This window comes from Delphinapterus leucas, chromosome 10 (assembly GCF_059928025.1).
Source record: "Delphinapterus leucas isolate spDelLeu-1000000601 "Yukka" chromosome 10, BTC_Dleu_Yukka2, whole genome shotgun sequence".
In the NCBI taxonomy this organism is placed as follows: Eukaryota; Metazoa; Chordata; class Mammalia; order Artiodactyla; family Monodontidae; genus Delphinapterus; species Delphinapterus leucas.
In genome coordinates this window covers 65,528,498-65,549,055 of record NC_143138.1, presented here as the reverse complement: position 1 = coordinate 65,549,055, position 20,558 = coordinate 65,528,498, and the positions used below count along the sequence as shown (strand labels likewise).

The following is a 20,558-nucleotide window of genomic DNA, read 5'->3' as shown; positions in this document are numbered from 1 at the left end:
TCCTCCATTTGTTGGTAGTTTTAGCATCTATAAAACAACTCAGGAAATGTGCATCAGATACTTCTGATTAGGTACTTCTGAGAGGAGCTACAGCAGAGGATATGGGGGAGGGGTCTGTCCAGGGAAGTCCCCATAGGGTCCTGCTCCCTTATGCCCTGACCCACAGTGAGGGGGCAGTGGAGGCCTGGCCGCATCTCAGGGTGCCTTGTGAGAACCCTGCTCTGGCAGCAGACAAGGATGGCCCAATCCTGCTGGCCCAATCCTGAGCCAGGTGATGGTTTAATGTGTGTCTGGAAACTGCCAGTTCCTTTCCCTCAGACCAGGCCATGGGAGCCAGACTTGCCCTGAGGCAGGAGTGAGCCTGCCTGAACTCAGGGTAGAGTGACCACGGGGGTAGGGGTGTCGTGGGTGTCGTGGCAGGAGGCAGGGTGATAGAGTGTCTTCAGAGATGGGGTCCCCGAAGCCTCCAAACTAGGCTTTCAGAAGGGAACCAGCGTCTGTTAGGGGCCTACTGTGTGCGGAGGTCTGCTCTGGGCGCTGTCCCCCAGCCACCCCACTTGGTCCTCGGGTACCTCCCGGGGAGTGAGGATGCCCGGGGCAAGTGAGGAACCCCAGGAGCGGGGAGGGGCTGTGTCCCGCCTGCCAGCAGGACCCAACAGGCACTCAAGTGCTAGGAAGCAGATCCCCTCAGAGACCCCCTCCGGGCCCCAGGGTGGGGACTGGGGTTGTGGGCGGACAGGGCCCCGAGAGTCGAAGTCAACTTCGGTGGTCGCCTGTGTCTGAGAGCCGGTACCGAGGAGCCGACACCGGACCGTGCCTAGCCCCGAGGCTGGGAGGGGCGTCCGCTTACCCTCTCTCGCCCTCCCTCTCCCCTCCTCTCCTTCCCGGGCGGGGTTCCCGGAACGGCCGGGCCGGGCAGGGGCGGGGCGGGGCGGGGCGAGGCGAGGCGAGGCGAGGCGAGGCGAGGCGAGGAAGCGGGTGGCCGCGCGGGTCGCTGAGGCTACGGTCGCGCTACGACCGTCAGTCCGTCCGCCCACCCGCCCAGCCATGGCCGCGCCGGCCCCAGCGCCTCGGATCCTGCTGCTGTTGCTGTTGCTGCTACCAGCGCCTCCGGGTGGTGAGTCTTGGCGGTGGGGGAGTTTATCCCTGGCAGGCATGGGGGGTGGCCACGTCCGCGCCGTCCCTGGTAGGAGCCCGGGCAGCGCCGTCCCCGCAGTGACCCCAGACGAGCCCTAATAACTTCGAGGCAGTTAGCGGACCCCACGACTGGTCTCTCCTCCACTTCAGCCTCCCTCCCGTCAGCACTGACACTGCCCAGACCCTAGGCAGCTGCCATCATTGTTCTGTCCTAGAATGGGGAGGGTGGGGGTGTCTGTCCTAGAGTGTTCCAAGGGGGTGGGTAGGATTCCCTGCCTGCCCTTAGCGGGGCATGGTGGCAGCAGGGAGGCCTGGCCCCTCCATCAGAGGCCTTCCCTCAGCCTCTGTTTATTGGCTGGGAACCTCCACACTCTGCCTCCATGGCCCTGGTATTCCTGGAGACTGCTGAAGCTGGCCCCCAGGATTGGAGGAGACACACTAACTGTGTGTGTTGATTGTAGACGGATGAATCACAGACGGCGGAAGCAAGGCTGGGGGCCTTTCAGGGGTAGGGATTGGAAAAGCGCACTGCCCCCACCCACCTCCATAGGAAGCCAAAAATCCTTCTGGGGTGGGTGGTTTCCTCCAAGGGAAGGACTTTATTTCCTTGGGACTGTGGACGAATCTGGAGGACCTGGGAAAGTGAGAAGGTAGAGCCCTGTTCTCTGGTCCAGGGAGGTCTGGACAGCCTGGTTCAGAGCGTCTGGGCATCAGAAGAACATTTGTGTCATGGGCTTTTGGCTCAAACAGACTCACCTGTATGTGTCTTCAGGCCCAGCTTAGACGCTTGGGCTGGGCTGTGGCTGTAAAGGCTGTAATGGCCCTGCTGGAGGTAGGTTGCCCGAGCCTCCCAGTAGCATGGGCTATGCTGAGCGTACCTGCTGGCAGGTGGACAGCTGGCTACATTGGGCCTGTTGGTGGTCCCATCCTCTGCCCTGCAGCTTTGCCCAGAGCAGGGTTCTGCCTGGAGCTGCCAGGAATAAAGCATCTCCCCCACCAACCACCCCGTTCCTGGTTGTCCCTTCTCAAGGAGGTCAGTCAGTGCCTCTGTCTTTGGACCTTGCTCTGCCAGTGGCCCCAGGGTGCATGATACTGTGGGGGAGGAAACATTTTCCCTTCTTGCCATCTAGGTTCTTTGACTGGTCTAATAATTAAATTGATGTAAGACAGATTAACAGGAGAAAAACAAAAGTTTAACTGCATACCTCCTGTATACATGAGAGAGACACAGGAAAACTGAGTAACTCCCCCAAATGGTGGAAGCCCTCACCTTAAATACCATCTTGAGCTAAAGGCAAAAAAGGATATTGGGGGTCAGTTATGGGAAGTTACCAGGAATAGCCCAGTAAACAAGGGTAAGGTTGTTATGCAGATTTAAATCTATGCCTTCAGCATTGATTCTAGAGATAAGGTCAACCCCCTCTTCCTAGTACAGCGAGGAGATACACTTACAAATGGAGATTTCCTTTATACTTACAAATGTCTATTGCAAAAGGGTAACTTCTTAGTTTTCAGAGCTTCTCCTATGTCTGCAGTTTCTTAAAACTAATCTGCTTAAAATAATCCCTAGGCCAAAGAGGAATATTTATTTAGTTATTTATTTGGATGTGGACCAATTTTAAAGTCTTTATTGAATTTATTACAATATTGCTTCTGTTTTGTGTGTTGGTTTTTTGGCCACGAGGCCTGTAGGATCTTAGCTCCCCGATCAGGGATCGAACCCACACCCCTGCATTGGAAGGCGAAGTCTTAACAGTGGATTGCCAGGGAAGTCCCCAAAGAGAAATATTTAGGGGTGACAAATTTTCCCTTTCAATATACCAACCAGGCTGGGTCTCTAGACACTGCCCACTGCCCTGGGGGCATGACCAGGCTGGGTCTTTAGAGTCCCAGTGCTGTGCCAGGACTTTCTACCTCAGGGTTTATCAGGACTATCCCCAGCCTACCATAGTCATCTGGGCCTTCCTGGACTGGGTGTTCCATCTGGGGCCTGTCTAGGCAGAATCCAGGACCATTCTGTCCTGCTGGTGGGCACTAGATCTGTGCTAATGTAGCCAAAGGATGCGTGGGAACATTTGGCCGTAACATCTTCCTGGAAGTTTGCAAACTTTGTGGTCATTTTCCACACTTGTCAGCCAGGTATACTTAGACCCCACCTCTGACTAAGAGCCTTGTGATGGTTCTGGGGCTCCACATGGTGCCATTGCCTCAGAGCCCTGGCCTCTGAGGGCACAAACATTTCTTAGGTGCCTACTGCAGGCCCAGCCCAGGGCTAAGTACCGCATGGACACTTCTGTGGCGGGAGTGACTGTGGCCCATGGTGAATTGGTCAGGAGGCAGCCTGCTGTAAAGCTATAGTCTGTGAGGGCCGGCTCCTGAAGTCGTAGTGTCCAGCAGGGACTGAGGCTGCTGCGGCTGAGCGGTAGGGACAGGGAGTGAGGATTAAGAATGGGTCAGTCTGGGCTCGCCTGGTGGCGCAGTGGTTAAGAGCCCACCTGCCAATGCAGGGGACACGGGCTCGAGCCCTGGTCCGGGAAGATCCCACATGCCGTGGAGCAACTAAGCCCGTGCGCCACAACTACTGAGCCTGCACTCTAGAACCCTCAAGCCACAACTACTGAGCCCGCGAGCCACAACTACTGAAGCCTGTGCTTCTGTAGCCCGTGCTCCACAAGAGAAGGCACCACAGTAAGCCCGCACACTGCAACGAAGAGTAGCCCCCGCTCATAGCAACTAGAGAAAGCCCGTGCACAGCAACAAAGACCCAATGCAACCAAAAATAAAAAATAGTAAATAAAATAAATTAATAAAAAAAATATTAAAAAAAAAAGAATGGGTCAGTCCACTTCGCGCTCCCAATATAGGGGGGAACTAAGATCCCGCATGCCATGCAGTGTGGCCAAAAAAAATAAAAAGAACAGGTCAGTCCAGGGCCTGGTCCCCAGCAACTGGGACTGCTGGGCTTGGGTGGCTTCTGTAGGAGGGGGCCTGGAGTAAGGCCTTGATGGGTAGGTAGATTTGAAGGTGGAGGATGGGAAACAGGTAGAATACTGGCAGAGAAGGGGGTGACCTTCAAGGTCCTTTGTAGTCTGGACCCTGCTTTGTGGACTCTGGGCTTGATCCCATGGCCTGAGAGTGGGGAGTGGCCCAGTCAGACTCACACGTAGAAAGTTCACTGTCCCATCTGGAGGGCAAGTGGACTGGTGGGAGAGGCAGGGAGCCCAGGTTGGCACCTCTGCTGTGGCCCAGGGGAGAGGGAAAGGCTGGTTGGGGCAGTGGCCAGAGGTGGCCAATGAGTGGGATGGCTCAGAGATGGCTTGGTATGCTGGGACCTGCTGGCCTTGCTGGGGAAGGGGCTGTATTGGCTGGGACAGGGCGGAGGCCTGGCCCCATGGCCACAGATGAATGGTGTCTTTCTCTGTTTCAGCCCACAGTGAGGTGTGTATGGTTTCCGCTGGACACAACCTCTTCCCCAAGTTCTGTCCTGATTTCTGCTGTGGCACCTGTTATGACCAGTACTGCTGCTCTGATGTGCTGAAGAAATTTGTGTGGAATGGGGAAGAATGTGGTGTTCCGGAGGCCAGGTGGGTGCATCGGAGGTCACAAGGTAGGCAGCCTGAGCCTGCCCATCTTTCCCCTCAGCCCTCTCGAGATGGTGGCAGATCACTGAGGGTGGGGGACTGGGGAGTCCTTGTCCTGGGCCGGACTCCCCAGACCCTGCTCAGGTAGTCCCTTGTTCCTCTCTCCCCCACTCTCGAGGGCTGAGCAGGTTTCTCAGGGGTTGGTGGCCTCGGCGGGCCCTGTGGCTCACCCCTGGGCGTGTACTTGTACCAACGTGTCCTCAGGGTGGACACCTTGGCATGAGTGTACCTCGCAGTGTGTGTGTGCACCTGGTGGGGGGTTGTATGTGATTTGTGCAGGTATCATCTTGTGGACCCTGGAGGGCATAGTGCATGGGTGTGTAGCCCACTGTGGGCCATGCCTTTGTCCTCTTGCCATGGCCCGTGGATTTACACTGCATCTTGGGTTTAAACTGTTTCATAGGCTGGAACCAAGGTTCTAGGACCCTGTGTGTGTCTCCCTTTGCCACACTGTGTGTTTTGTTTGTGTTCGGCCACAGGTATAGAGGGTTGAGGTAGTCACACTGCTCAGCTCATGGCAGGTGACCATCATTGGTCTGGGCAAGACCAGCCCTCCACCATCTTACACCATGTTATTTTAATCTCCCATGACCATTCCATTCCCCTCTTATTCTGTAGGCAACCAGTCAGTCTGTTGTATTCTTTCGATTATTTGTGTTGCAAAGTTTATATTCTGTGGGCACAGTGAACCCTCTTACTTTTTGCAGTCAGTGCAGTGTTCGTAAGACGCATCCACATTGCTGTGTGTACACCTGGCCTGTGCCCATCACTGCCATGTATTCTTTGTGGTGTGAGTCCAGAACTTGCTGTCATAGATTACTGTGGTGGGCATCCTCATATACTTCCTCCTTTACAGAGCCATGTGAGAATTTCTTGCCAAGTACAGTGGAGCGAATTGCCAGGTCAGAGACATGCATGTAGTTACTGACTAAGGAGTTGCAAAGTTCCCTGGGGAATGGCGACACCAGGCTGTATGCCTGATGGATCATATTCTACCGTTTTACTGCTACCCTTTTGCTGTCTTTACGTTTTATAAGTGTCTTCTTTCTTTCTTTTTTTTAAAAAAAATTATTCTGGTAGCTTTAAAAAACAGGAGGATTTATTCCATTTAAGTTTAATGTAATTATTGGTATTTCTGGGATTACATTCAATATTTGCTATCTTGTTTTGTGCTTTATATTTGTCTCTCTTGTTCTATATTTCTTTCTTTTTCACTTACTGTATTGTTTTGGTTTTTTTCATTCCATTTTTTTCTTCTGTTGTTTACTTCGTTTTCTTTATTTATTTATTGGCTGCATTGGGTCTTTGTTGCTGCGTGCGAGCTTTCTTTAGTTGCGGCAAGTGGGGGCTGCTCTTCTTTGAGGTTTGCGGGCTTCTCATTGCGGTGGCTTCTCTTGTTGTGAAGCACGGGCTCTAGGTGCATGGGCTTCAGTAGTTGTGGCATGTGGGCTCAGTAGTTGTGGCTTGTGGGCTCTAGACCGCAGGCTCAGTAGTTGTGGCCCACGGGCTTAGTTGCTCTGAGGCATGTGGGATCTTCTCGGACCAGGGCTTGAACCCGTGTCCCCTGCATTGGCAGGCAGATTCTTAATGACTACACCACCAGGGAAGTCCCATGTTTACTTTTTTTTCAATCTGTATACTTTTATTTTTTCTTGTCTCATCACACTGGCCAGAACCTCCAGTATAATGATGAATAGAAATGGTGAGAACAGACATCCCTGTCTTGTTCTCAATTTTAGGGAGAAAGCATTCACTATTAGGTATGATGTTAGCTGTAGCTTTTTCATAGGTGCCCTTTATTGGGTTGAGGAAGTTCCCTTCTGTTCCCAGTTTGCTTGGAGTTTTAATCATGAAGGGATCTTGAATTTTGTCAAATATTTTTCCTGCATCTTTAGAGATAATTGGATGATTTTTATTTTTATTCTGTTAATATGGTAAATTATATTGATCTCATTCTTAAAGAATATTTTATCTGAGCAGGACTTAAGTTGATGGTTATTTTCTCTGACTTCCATTATCTCTGTTGAGACATCAGCTCAATAGTCAGTTGTCCATCATTTAAAAGAAATCTTTTTCTTTCCTTATGACAGCTTTTTAAGATTTTTCTTTTCTTGTCTTTGGTATTCTTCAGTTACACTATGATATATCTAGGTATAGATTTTTAAAAATTTATGATGTTATGTTTGAGCTTCTTAAGTCTGTGGTTTAGTGTCTTTCATTAGTTCTAGAAAATAATCTGCTATTCTTTAAGTATTGCCCTTCCTCCTTCTCCTTTCCTTCTGGGACTCCATTTATACATGCTGCATCTTCTCCTCCAGTGTCCACATCTCCTAGTCTCTCTTCCATATTTTCATCTCTCGGCTGCATTCTGGATAATGTCTTCTAACCTTTCAGTTCATTCAATTCTTCAAGTGTCTAATCTGCTGTTAAACTCATTCCTTGAGATTGTTTTTTGTTCTGTTATGTTGTAACATATAATTCACATACAGAAAACTGCATTAAAATAAATGTACAACTCAGTGATTTATCACAAAGCAAATATCTGCATGACCACTATGCAGGTCAAGACATCAGAAGTCCTGTTGAGCTTACTCCCAATCACTGTCTCTCCTCTCATCCCACTAAGATAGTGATAATTCTTAACTTTTATATAGCCTTGCTTTTCTTTAGAGCTGTAATACCCAAACATGCATCCCTAAGTTCTATAGTTTAGTTTTTTTATTGGGGTTGGGGGCAGTATATATCATACATACATAAAAGTACACAAATATAAAGTGTACAGTTCAGTGAATTACTGCAGAGTAAACACATCCACATCCACGTAACCACCACCTATCCAGGGCAAGAATTAGCACATCACAGCATCCCAGAAGCCCCCTCATGTTACTTACCAATCAGTATTCCCTCTGTTATCCCCAAAGGTAACCATTAAACTGCTATACCTGTTAAACACACACACACACAGAGACAAACACACACACACACACAGACATACACATGACATCATACATCTATTTCCTATCTGGTTTCTTTCTCTCAACATGTGAGTTTTATCCATGTTGTGTTGTCTGTTCATTTCCATTGGTGTATGTTAAGTTTTATACCACAGTTGATCCATTTTAATGTTGATGGACATCTGGATTGTTTCTTCCTTTCCTCCCTCCCTCCCTCCCTCCCTCCCTCACTCACTTCCTTCCTTCTTTCCTTCCTTCCTTCCTTCCTTTCACTATAACAAATAATGCTGCTTTGAGCATCTTTGTACATATCTTTTAGTGCACATGTATATGGATTTCTTTTAAGTATGCCTAGTAGTAGTAGTGCATGTAAGTAGAGATCAAATTTCATTTTTTAATTTGGGTATTCAGTTGACCCAGTGCCACTTATTGAGAAAACTATCCTTTTTTTCTGTCACTCTACAGTGCCAAGTTTGTTACAGATTGAGTGTCCACATATGCGTGTCTGTCTCTAGGTTCTCTATTATGTTACATTGGTCTGTTTGTCTATCCCTGGGCTAAAGCAGACTCAATTACTGTGTCTTTATAATAATCTTTGATATTCTTCAATATTGTCTAAGTGATTTTTAAAAAAATTAATTAATTTATTTTTGGCTGCGTTGGGTCTTCGTTGCTGTTTGTGGGCTTTCTCTAGTTGCGGCGAGCCAGGGCTACTCTTCATTGCGGTGCGCGGGCTTCTCATTGCGGTGGCTTCTCTTGTTGCGGAGCACAGGCTCTAGGCATACAAGCTTCAGTAGTTGTGGCTTGCGGGCTCTAAAGCTCAGGCCCAGTAGTTGTGGTGCCCAGGCTTAGTTGCTCTGCGGCATGTGGGATCTTCCTGGACCAGGGCTCAAACCCATGTCCCCTGCATTGACAGGAGGATTCTTAACCACTGCGCCACCAAGGAAGCCCTGGCAGGCGGATTCTTAATCACTGAGTCACCAGAGAAGTCCTACATTCTTTCTTAAAGGATATTTTTCCTCGTTATAGATTTCTAGGTTGGCAGTTATTAACTTTCAGCACTTTGAAGTTATCAAATTTCAGCACTTTTTTTTTAAAGATCAATTTATTTATTTGTTTTTTATAAATTTATTTATTTATTTTTGGCGGCATTGGGTCTTCGTTGCTGCGCGCGGGCTTTCTCTAGTTGTGGCGAGCGGGGGCTACTCTTCGTTGCAGTCTGTGGGCTTCTCATTATGGTGGCTTCTCTTGTTGTGGAGCATGGGTTCTAGGCGTGCAGGCTCAGTAGTTGTTGCTCGCGGGCTCTAGAGTGCAGGCTTAGTATTTGTGGCACACAGGCTTAGTTGCTCTGTGGCATGTGGGATCTTCCCGGACCAGGGCTCAAACCCATGTACCCTGCATTGGCAGGCAGATTCTTAACCACTGCACCACCAGGGAAGCCCCAAAGTTCAGCACTTTGAAGCTTTCATTCCATTGTCTTCTTTTTTTAAAAAAAAATATTTATTTATTTATTTGGCTGCGTCGGGTCTTCATTGTGGCGTGTGGGATCTTTTAGTTGTGGCATATGGGATGTAGTTCCCTGACCAGGCCCACTGCATTGGGAAGGCAGAGTCTTAGCCACTGGACCACAAGGGAAGTTCCCTCATTCCATTAAGTCCTGGTGAGTAATCAGCTGATGGCTTTATTATTGCTCCTTTGCAAGCAACATATCTTTTCTCTGACTAATTTTTAAGTTTTTCCTCTTTGTATTTGGTTTTCAGCAGTTTTACTATGATGTGCCTAAGTGTGCTTTTCTTTGAATTTTTGCTGCTTGGGGTTCACAGTACTTCTGGAATTGTTGGCTTGTTTTTTTTGTTTTTGTTTTTGCTAGGAGAAAAACAAACAATTTTAATAGCATGTATATCTCCTGCATTTATGGGAGATATCCAGGAAAACTGAGTAACTCCAGCCATCATCTTTTTAAATATTGCTTCTGCCCCATTCTCACACTTCTCCCTCTAGGACTCTAGTTACACACATGTAAGACCTTTTGTAAATTGTATTTCGTATTTCACCTACTCTCTTTTGTATTTACATTTACCATCTTTTTGTGTCTCCAGGCTTTAGTGTACATATATTTGTTTGGGCCTATCCTCCAGTTGTTTAATTATATCTTGCACTGTGTCTAATAAATTATTATTATTATTTTATTTTATTATTATTTTTTGCGGTACGCGGGCCTCTCACTGTTGTGGCCTCTCCTGTTGCGGAGCACAGGCTCTGGACGCACAGGCTCAGCCGCTCCACAGCATGTGGGATCTTCCGGGACCGGGGCACGAACCTGCGTCCCCTGCATCGGCAGGTGGACTCTCAACCACTGTGCCACCAGGGAAGCCCATAAATTACTATTTTTTTGTGTAAGTTTTTAGTTCAAGAATTTTTGTTTCTTTTTTATATTTCAAGTTCTCCTAAACTGCTTAATTTTTTTCCTTTCATCTCCTTGAACAAAGTATGTTTTGTTTTTTTTTTTAATATTTATTTACTTATTTGGTTGCACTGGGTCTTAGTTGCAGCAGGTGGGCTCCTTAGTTGTGGCATGTGAGCTTCTTATTTGCGGCACACGGGCTCCTTAGTTGTGGCATGCGAACTCTTAGTTGTAGCATGCGTGTGGGATCTAGTTCCCTGATGAGGGCCTCCTGCATTGAGAGCACAGAATCTTATCCACTGTGCCACCAGGGAAGTCCCAAAGTATTTTTTTAAAACTTAATTTCATTTTTATAAAGCAGGTTCTTATTAGTTATCTTAAAGTATGTTTTGTTTTAATGTTAGGGTGTGATAACTTCAATATTTAAAGCCCTTGTGGATATTTCAGTTGTTTCTGTTGTTTTCTAGTCATGTTGTCTAGTGTCCTAGTGTTCCTGAAAATCTTCAGTTGTGTGCCAAACATTGCATTTGCAAAATTGATTGTAGACATTTGGACCTTAGGACTTCCTCCAGGGAGGATTGATATTGCTTTTGCCAGGGACATGAGCACTCTAAGGTCACCTTGGCCTAATTGCAGAGCTGAGCTGAGAAACTCATGCTGAGTTTCTCCTTGCTTTTCAGGACCCAGCCCAAGTGAGTGGGAATCATCAGGGCTTGCCCACCTGCTGGCCTCTGGATATAATTTCTGCCACCTGAGGTTTTCAGAAATGCTGCTCTCAGCTGCCCCTCTGAAATAGGCTAATGCCCCCAGGAGAAAAGGGGCTTCAGATGCCAGGCCCACCTCCATGGAAGTCTCTTCCCAGCCACACACTCCCCCCGCCCTCCCTGCATCCCAGCTTGGTGTGCTTTACTCTTGTTATTGCTTGCCAAAGCACACACACTGAAGTTTTAAAGAATATTTTCTTCTCAGCTTTACTTGTCCTTCAGATTTAGTACCGTATAGTTGTTCCTAATGCTCTTGCATTTTTTTCTTTGTTTCTTGAATTTTATTTTGTTAATTTGTTGAGAATTTATTTTGAGAATTTTCAAATACATACAAAAGCAGAGAGAATAATATATCCATCACCTGCTCTCATAGTTATCAATACTCTGACATTAGTGTTCCATATACCTCCCACTACTTTTGTTTTCTGGATTATTTTAAAACCCATCCCAGGCATAAAAATTTCTCCTTAAATATTAGTTATCTGGGGCTTCCCTGGTGGCGTAGTGGTTGAGAGTCCGCCTGCCGATACAGGAGACAGGGGTTCGTGCCCCGGTCCAGGAAGATCCCACATGCCGTGCCATGGCCGCGGAGCCTGCGCGTCTGGAACCTGTGCTCCGCAACGGGAGAGGCCACAACAGTGAGAGGCCTACGTACCACAAAAAAAAAAAAAAAAAAAAAATATTAGTTATCTGCAGAAGTGAGTCCTTTAAAAAGAAATATAATTATATATCAGGAACACACTTGGCACAATTAACAGCAGTTCATTAATAGCTTTCTGTACTAGTCTGTCTTCAGTTGCCTCCATTTGTTTCAAAAATGCCTTTTCACAGGTGGTTTGTTCAATTCAAACAGTTATTATCATTTTGGGGAGGGGGGCCGCACCATGAGGCTTGTGGGATCTTAGCTCCCTGACCAGGGATTGGACCCAGGCCTCGGCAGTGAGAGCGCCAAGTCCTAATCACTGGACCACCAGAGAATTCCCAGACAGTTATTATTTTTAAAATCTCTCTTGTGTCTGTAGTTTACCCCTTTTCATTCTGTATTTTTATCTTTTTGCGTCTTTTCTCCTTTTCTTGATTTGTCTTGCCAGAGGTCCACCAGCTTTGGTTCTGTTAATCTTCTCTTATTTTCCACGGCTGCTATTCTCTTTTATTTTTGCAGTTATCTTTATTAATTCCTTCCTTATTTGGAGGGTTTGTTCTATTACATTTTCCCCATCTTCTTCAGTTTACTACCATCTCAGTATTAAAGCTATAATTTCCCTCTAAGAACCCTTTAGTTGTGTTTCACAAATTTTGACCAGTGGTATTTTTATTATCATTCAGTTTTACAGATTTCTTAATTTCCTCTATGATTTCTTATTTAAGCAACAGCTCTTTTGTTGTTGTTGTTGCTGTAATATGTTAGTTTCCCAAGGTATGAGGGGGTTTTTTGGGGATTTTTTTCTTTAACTTTGTAGCGTGTGTCTTTTGTTACTGATTTATAACTTCATCCCATTGTGATTGAAGATACTTTGTATGATAACTGTCTTTTCAGATCTCTTGAGACTGGTTTTGTGGCCTCACATGTGGTCTGTCCTAGAGAATGTTCGATGTGCACTTTAGAAGGATGTGTGGCTTTGTAGCCTGAGATCTTGGTGTGTGTGATATCTGTCCTCCAGAGGCCCCCGGGGCTACTTCTCTGGCCCAGTATGGGGCTGGCTTTCATGCATGTTCTGTGTGTGTGCTAAGTTAGTGTTTGTTCGTTCTCGGTGTGCTGGGTGGGGCGCAGTCATGTTAATTGTGAGGTTTCCTTTTTGCAGCATCCCCACCAATGTGGAGCCACCGGAACAGCTGGGCTCAACACTGAAGTTTCGCTCTAGCCTGGACAGCGACCCCATGTCTGGGTAAATAAAACCTGCAGTCTGGGTACATCTTCCTGGAAGAGGTGACAAGGGGGGCTCAGGAGGGCTGTGGGGACTGGGATGGCACAGAGTCCTTGGGCTAGAGCCTCAGGGAAGCTGTCACCATATCTGACCTCCAGGACCTTTGATCCTTGTGTTGGGTGTCTTCATCATTGTGCCAGGGATGGGGGAGACTGTGGTTGGGGGTTCACGATGGAAAGGCCAGGTGTGGGTGTTCATATTGACCTAGGTGATGGTGTGGGCACAGGTGACCTATGGATGTAGGTGATGGGGATGATAGTGGCAAACGGTGATAGTGATGCGGCAGTGGTGGCAGGGATGAGATGATGGGGGCTACAATGCTGAGTGTGTGGTGATGGTACAGTGGTGGTGCTGGGTGCAGTGGTGGGGAGAGGCCCTGACAATAACCACGACCCACAAACCCTGACACAGAGACGGGCATCATCAGTTATCCCAGCATCTTTACCCCACAATAATCACCCCATCACTCTGCACCCCGCACCACCATTGCCCGCATCACTGTCACCACCGCCACCATTACCCCAACACCAACACCCACCACCAGCATCCCTGTCACATCTGGCTTCCTGGTCCGGGATAGGGTGATGGTAGATGATGGTGGGTGTGTGGAATGGCAGAGTAGTGCGTGTTGATGGTGTAGAGGCTGATGGTAATGGGGGCTATGGTGGGGCTGTGTAATGGGGTGACAGGCAGGTGTATGATGGTACGAGGTGATGGTGGTGATGGGGGACAGTGACAGGGAGATGTGATAAGGATGCTGGTGGTGGGTGTTGGTGTTGGGGTAATGGTGGCAGTGGTGAAAGTGACAGGGGCAGTGGTGGTGCGGGGTGCAGAGTGATGGGGTGATTATTGTGGGGTAAAGATGCTGGGATAACTGATGGTGCACAGTCTGTGTCAGGGTTTGTGGGTCATGGTTATTGTCAGGGCCTTCCCTTCAGGGGGCCGGGGAATACCCCAGTTGCCCAAACTCCAGTCCCCTTGGCCAGGTTCCTGCGCTGTCTTGTTGCCGCCGTGACGGGTGTTGTGATGCACATTTCGCGTGGCTGGAATGGGCGTGCAGCTGCTTGTGTGTTTTCCTCGCGGAGTCTGTTCCACGTGCCATCTGCCCTCTACCTCGGTGGATCTAGAAGCCCCTCTGAGAAGGTCCACCTAGGCCTGGTTGCCCCTTTGGAGGAAGAGACTTTGGGCTCTGGGCCTGTGTAGTGGGGTCCAGGTTCTTGTCCTGTCCCATCTTGCCCTGTGGGCCTGGGTGAGTGTGGGCCTCTTTGGCTGCAGAGGAATTGGGGCAGGGCTCCTGTGAGTGGGGGAGGGGAAGAGGTGCAGCTTTGCTCCTAGGCAACCGTGGCTGGGCCTCCTCCCTCTGTTCTGCCCGCTGATCCTGTTCCCTATGTTGGTCAGAGACTGAGACCTGGAAGCGCCACTCCCTCTACATGCAGGGAGCACCCCGTCGCTGGGGCCCAAGGCTGTGGGCTTTCAGTTGGCCCCACGTGGGGGTCTGATGTCCTGGGCAGGCACCATGGAGGGCTCTGGGCAGTGCTGGGGCCTGAATGGTGTTTTAGGATGAAGACCACTCTGGCTGCTCCCCGGAGGATGTCAGCAGCTGGCGGGGAGCCTGGACCATGGCTTCCTGGTCCAGGTGTTGTAGGCCAGAGAGAGGCTGGGCTGGCGGGGTGAGGTGAGGTGAGGCTGCCTGCTAGGAAGGTTGCCAGGGAAGGGGCCGCGGTGTGGTGTCCTGCTCTCTGCCCTGCATGGGGAGATACAGGACAGAGGAGGAGTGGCTTCCCGGGGCAGCTCAGGAGCACCTCCCCCCACCCCTGCAGGTGTGGAGGTGTGAGTGTGCTGCTGCCTCCACTGGGCCATCTTGCCCATCTGCCCGGAGTGCGGATGCTGCTCGGCCCCCTTGGGCCCCCACCCCATCCTGCCCCATCTCTCCTCTGCTTCTGAGCAGAGCCCCAGAGTGGCGCACAGCACCTGCCTTACAAAGGTTTAGGGCTCCAGGAGTAGGTGCTGGGAGGGTGGAGGGATGGGGTCATCAGTGACACGTCTCCTGTGGATGCCCCCAGGTGGTCGCCACCCTGGGCCCCAAAGAGACATCCTCTCCGGTGAGCATTCGTGTGATGCCCCCTTGGCCAAGGGCACTGTTGTTTGTCCATTGGAGCGTTGGTTCCTTGGTGGGGTCCAGCCCTGATTGGAAGCTCGGGGGACACTCGACAGGGGAAGGACCCTATGTGCTGAGGGGGCCTGTGCCAGCTCTGCCCCCCTCCCCACCTCCGACCCCTCCCGCTTCATTCTTGGACTTCACCCCCCTACCCCCGCTCTTCCTCTGGGTGACTCCTTGGGTTCTCCAAGAACGAGGCACCAGTTCAGAGCACAGCGATGCAGATGAGACCGCATCTGCCTGTCATGGCCTGGGCTCCATGCTCCCCATGGTGTGGCCATGTTACCTGTGGGTCTTCCACCCACTCTCCACTTTGGCAGGTGACTCCTGTCCTGCCCTGTTGATGGTCAGTGGCTGGTCCTCTCCCCAGAGCTTCCTTGGTTCCCTGTCATGGTTCTTTTGGGTCCTGATTTCATTGTCCCTTCCTAGCTCCTTTCACTCACAGTATGATCAGGCAGGAATGGTGTGTCTTGAAGCACCCAAGTGGTGGAACTGCTGGCTCCAGGCTCCAGGCAGGTCACTGCTGATCCTCTGCGCTGACTCTGCTGTGATGGTGCAGGGGGAGGGCAGGGAGGTCCACTAGGTGAGGTGTGGGCATCGCCAACCTGTGTCAGTTATCAGCCCTCACTGCGCTCCTTCCGCAGCTCTCTCACCCAGTGTGTCACGGCCGCGTGCTGCCTGGCCAGCGTCGCGGTGAGAGTAATGGTGTCTCAGTTCCAGAGACGGCCCTCTCGGTGTCTGGACGTTGGAAGTCTTTGGCCTCCTAGGGACCGTCCCATTCAGCCCCGCTGCAAGCTCCTTGCCTGGGCTCTTGTTCCCCTGGCCTTCTGTCCCTTCCTGCCTAGGCCAACCCTGCCTTCTGAACTTGGCCTTTGGGCTCCTTGATCTGGGAGGTAGCCTCAGCCTTGGGAAGCCCCATTCCTTCCTCTCAGAGGTGTGGTTCCATTAGTGTCGTGGTCTGTTGTGGCCACAGGCCCCTGCCCCACTCTGCAACCACCCCTCAAATATTGCTGTTCCTCAGGGCAATGTGCCTTGCTGTCCTACTAGGTGCTGCCCATGGGGTCCCTGAGTGAATTTATTCATTTGTTAAATACTTATTGAGCACCTCCTGTATGTCCAGTCACTGGAGATACAGTGATGGTCCAGAGCTGGTGCAGTCTGTGCATCCATGAATCCACAGGCTGGAGGTAAGATGCACATTAAGTCAAATGCTCACACAAAGGAGTGTGTATTTATAAACTGAGGTAGACAAGAATTTGATTTGTAAGAGCACTTACCGAGGAGCCTTACCTCATCTGCATGGTGAGGGAAGGTGTCCCTGAGGAAGTGATGTTTTGAGCTGAGGTCTGAAAAGTGACCAAGAATTAATTGTGTAGGGGTGGGAGGAAGAGAAGAGCAGACGGGGCAGTTGGGGGGGAGGAAATGCGTGTGCAGAGGCCCTGAGGTAGGACACAGCATGGTGCTTTCAAAAGCTGAAAAGGAGGGTGATGTGGCTGGAGCACACAGGAGGGAGGCTGGGAGTCCCAGGCCACACAAGTTTTACCTTATTTAGACTTTTAATTAAGATTAACATTTGCCTATTGTAAGTGTTACTATCTGATAAGACAAATGCTAGATTTTTTTCCTTTTATTATCAACTATTATATATGTATTTATATATGTATACACACACACAGAGAGAAAAGTACAGATACACACACACATCACACAAAGTTTAATAAGTAAATTATAAAGCAAATTCCTGTGTGACCCCAGGAGCTACAGCAGCCATACTAGGCTTTTGAGCAGGAGTGACAAGATAAGACCTGACAGGGTGGCCAAGGGGACTTGGGGAGGCATCTGCATCTTCCTGGTGAGGCAGGTTCAGGTTCAGGCAGGTTTGTGGCTTGGAGCATGTGCTGGTGGGAGAGGAGGAGCTGAGGGGACGGGCCGGCGGGCCCCCGGGTCTGCTGGTAGGCTTAGATGGCTGAAGGAGCCCATCGAGGGGACCGCTGGAACGGGGCTGGCCGGCTGAGCTGGGCGGAGCAGGAGCGTGGTTTGGGGACCCTAGGCGGGGCATGTCTTGGACCCCGTGGTAGGGCTCTCCTGGACAGTGGGGTGGAGAAGCTGGGCCTGGGCAGGCAGGGCTGAGGAGGCAGCTCCGGGAAGACAGCCGAGCGCTTCCCTCCCCACTCCTGGCCCCAGTTTGGAGCGCAGCTGGGAGCAGCTGGGGCGCCCGCCAGCCGCACTGTGTCTTTAAGAGGCCCCGCATCTCTCCTTCCTGCCTCTGACGTCAGGGGTAGGGGAGGGCCGAGGAGATTCGCTTTACTTTTCCTGGAAAGGGGAGGAGATTGAAACCGAGTGACCTCATGATGGAAAGGGGAAGTCCGGGGGTGCAGGAGGCCCCTAAGTGAAGGTGGAGGCTAACATGGGGTGAGCTTGGGCGCCATACTGTGTGTCAGGGACAGAGACAGAGACAGAAGAGAGAGAAAGAGAGATTAGAGATCGGTGGTGGTGGCCCTACAGTTGAGTGCTATTGATTGCGTGTGAACGTGGGTGTGCGTGTCTACATCCCTGGGTCAGTGGAGGGTCTGGGAGGAGCCTGTGGGTGAGGAGCAGTGACAGGCTCCTCTGGTTAGGCAGAAAGGTACCTCCTGACGGTCCTGTCTTGGGGCCTTGTTCTGGGCCTCACAGTGGCCAATGGCTCCTATTTTATGAACGCAGTCAGGTATTTTGAGTCTGGAGTGTGAAGGGTCTGTCCTTAGTCTGTCCCAGAGCTGTGCGCCGGGCCTTGCTGAGCTTGTGCTGCCCGTCTGGGCTGTGAGATGGAAGACCCTCCACCCAAGGCGGGGCGAAGGGGGGTGCCCAGCCTTCCCCCAGGCCTCAGGGGAGGCGAATGCCTAAAGCTCACCAAGCCCCTCCCACGTTTTGATGTGCTTGGTGCAGTTGCCTTTTACTGGCACACTGCTTGGCCTCGGGGAACAGGGGAGGACAGCTTGGGGCTGTGGCTGTGCCCTTGAAGGTCGGCTTTGGTGAACTTCCCACCACGGCCTGCCCTGCGTTCTCGGGGGGCGGGCTCTCCACTTGGTCCTGGTCCTTGCTGAGGGGCCTGCGTGGGCAGGGAGGCGGCCTGTTCCAGAAGGCAGGGCCCCTCCAGCCCCGCCTGGCTCTTAGTTTACCCACCTGCCCTTCTGGTCAGAGCGAGGGTGTATGTGGACACCTGGCACAGTGCTTGGCACCCAGCAAGCTCACCGTCACTCCGGGGGCCAGCAGCCCTACCCTGGGCTCGCTGCGTGCCTCACTTCACTGTCCTGGCCTCACCAGCCTCCCCTTTCCTGGAACTTCTCCCCGTTTTCGTTACCTGTGCTTCCTGAGTCATTTTCCCTTCAACCTCTGCCTCCTCTAATAATCTGTGGGCTCCCAGAGGCCATGAGTTGGTCTGTCTCGCCCACCTCTGAGTTTTTGGTTCAAGCCACACAGTGCCTGCCTTGTGGCGTGTACTCGATGGGCATCTGCCGCTGGCTCGGTGGGGGTAGACAAGATGTGTGTATGGGCGAGGCACCTGAAGAACTCTCTCCCATGCTCCTGAGGGTGTAGCCAGGGGGCCGCCCCCGGGTGACTCTCAGTCAACCCCATTTTACACTTGAGGAAACACCTGAGGCTGAAACAGGTTCAAGCTACATACCCCAGAGGTTGCTCTATCTGTGTTGCCCAGAGTCTCCTCTGGCAAGAGGGGTGCACCTCGGGCATGGGTGCGGGGCGGACTGCTGGCCCTAGGTAGGGGAGCGAGGCCCTGGGCCTTGACCGGCTTTTTGGCAGGTTCGGAACGACGGTGGCCGTTGGGCTGACCATCTTTGTGCTCTCTGTCGTCACCGTCATCATCTGCCTCACCTGCTCCTGCTGCTGTCTGTACAAGATGTGCCGCCGACCGCGCCGTAAGCACCGCCAGCCCACCTGCCCGCTGGGACCCCTTGTGTGAGGGTGCCCCCCGGGCGGTGGGCGTGGTTTACCAGGGGCCTGCCGGAGCTGAGCTGGAGGGCGGGGTGGCAGGCCTGAGGGTCCTAACTGGGACTCTCTTTTCAGCGGTCGTGACTACCACCACGGCCACCACAGTAGTGCACACCCCTTACTCGCAAGCTCCAAGTGTGCCGCCCAGCTACCCCGGACCAACGTACCAGGGCTACCACCCCATGCCCCCCCAGCCAGGGATGCCAGCAGCGCCGTACCCCACGCAGTACCCACCACCCTACCTGGCCCAGCCCATGGGCCCCCCCGCCTACCATGAGACAGTGGCTGGTGAGTACCCCTACCGACTCCCAACTGTGCCGGACCCCCTGCAGCCGTGCCCATGGCCAACCAGTGTCCTCTCTATTTTCAGGAGGTGCAGCCATGCCCTACCCTGCAAGCCAGCCTCCTTACAATCCAGCCTACATGGACCCCCCGAAGGCGGCCCCCTGAGCACAACATTGCATCTCTGGCTGCCACTTGATCTGTCATGTGTGTGTGAATGGGTATGCAGGCACGGTCCTTTTCTCCCTGTGCGTGGTGTGTGTGTCCTGTTTGTACATGAGGCTTCTTGTGATCAATGAGGGGCTGGGAACAATTCTTGCCAGAGTTGCTGGGACCACACTCTGTTGCCTTCCTCACTCGAAATTATGCTTCCTGAAATCTCAAGCAAAATTCAAAGAACAGTTCTTTTCTAGACCACCCCCGGGAGAGCAAGTGGGGCTTGTCACACTAGGATAGTACAGACTTTTGCCGGCAGGATGCACACGTGTTCCAGTTTCTGCAGAATGGCTAGCCATTGCTCAAGGCCATGGCTTGTCCCCAGGCTTGTCTTTGAAGAACCCGAGGATGATGCAGGCAGGTGGGTGAGGCTTGGGAACTGGCTACAGGTGGGTCTCAACCCTTATGCATAGCTCCCTGAGCCTGTGCCATGCCCAGTGGAGGGTGGGCAGCCTCCTGATATCAAAACGCCTCAGGCAGAACCCCACCCTCCCCTGAGCGCTGTCTGCCTGGTCTGTGTTCTTGCATCCCTCCTGGGACCACCTGGAGGCCCACATTTACCCTCCGTCTGGCTGCCCTGGTTGGCTCTGGCCGCCACCTTAAGTGGGCAGGGTGGCCTCTGTCCACCTACACACTCAGGTGTCCTCCCTGCAGTGTTTTTGTTTTACTTTTAGCTAAGTATTTTGCCTGTTTTCTGTTTCAAAATGTGTGTAATAGTTGTGTGAGGCTGAAACCCCTGGGTCCTGGAGGAAAATTGCCCCAGAGAGCAGAGGAACTCTGATGTCTGATAGTCCCTGCTTCCCCAGCACCAGCCTCACAGGCTTTCCAGCTCCTGTACCCCAGGCCACAGTTTGTCTTGGCAGTGGGGACGCCTGGGCCAAGGTGTCGTCTGGACCAAAGGTGGAGGGGACCCTTGGTGGCTGCTCTTGGCCCAGACACATACCTCGCTGTTCCCTATCCCTCCGTTAACGTCTCACCACATAGTAGCTTTGTACCTGTTGATGTGTTTTGGAGTCTAGGGTCTGCACCCTTGTTTATAATAAATCCAACTATTTGGAGCTGCTGTCTCCTTTCTTGGCTGCTGGGATTG

At 51.4% G+C, this 20,558-nt stretch overlaps 1 protein-coding gene across 2 annotated transcripts; it reads left to right on the top strand.

The window, feature by feature from the left end:
* The first annotated feature begins 946 nt into the window (after positions 1-946).
* On the top strand, positions 947-20,526 carry SHISA5 (shisa family member 5). 2 transcript variants are annotated; one of them, XM_022573267.3, is made up of 6 exons: positions 947-1,117; positions 4,565-4,721; positions 12,703-12,786; positions 18,782-18,897; positions 19,046-19,258; positions 19,341-20,526. In XM_022573267.3, the coding sequence occupies exons 1-6, from the start codon at positions 1,048-1,050 to the stop codon at positions 19,418-19,420; spliced, it is 720 nt and encodes a 239-aa protein (XP_022428975.1). In that variant the 5' UTR covers positions 947-1,047; the 3' UTR covers positions 19,421-20,526. The 2 variants fall into 2 exon arrangements, with proteins under 2 accessions (XP_022428975.1, XP_022428977.1); XM_022573269.3 differs by lacking the exons at positions 947-1,117; positions 4,565-4,721; positions 12,703-12,786 and adding an exon at positions 17,293-17,395.
* The last annotated feature ends 32 nt before the right edge of the window (positions 20,527-20,558 follow it).

What these genes read in the sequence shown, in the direction of transcription:
- SHISA5 (XM_022573267.3), top strand. Translation starts at nt 1,048, where the DNA reads ATGGCCGCGCCGGCCCCAGCGCCTCGGATCCTGCTGCTGTTGCTGTTG. An exon ending in GCTACCAGCGCCTCCGGGTG is followed by an intron (nt 1,118 to 4,564) that starts GTGAGTCTTGGC and finishes TCTCTGTTTCAG; the next exon opens with CCCACAGTGAGGTGTGTATG. An exon ending in CTACCATGAGACAGTGGCTG is followed by an intron (nt 19,259 to 19,340) that starts GTGAGTACCCCT and finishes CTCTATTTTCAG; the next exon opens with GAGGTGCAGCCATGCCCTAC.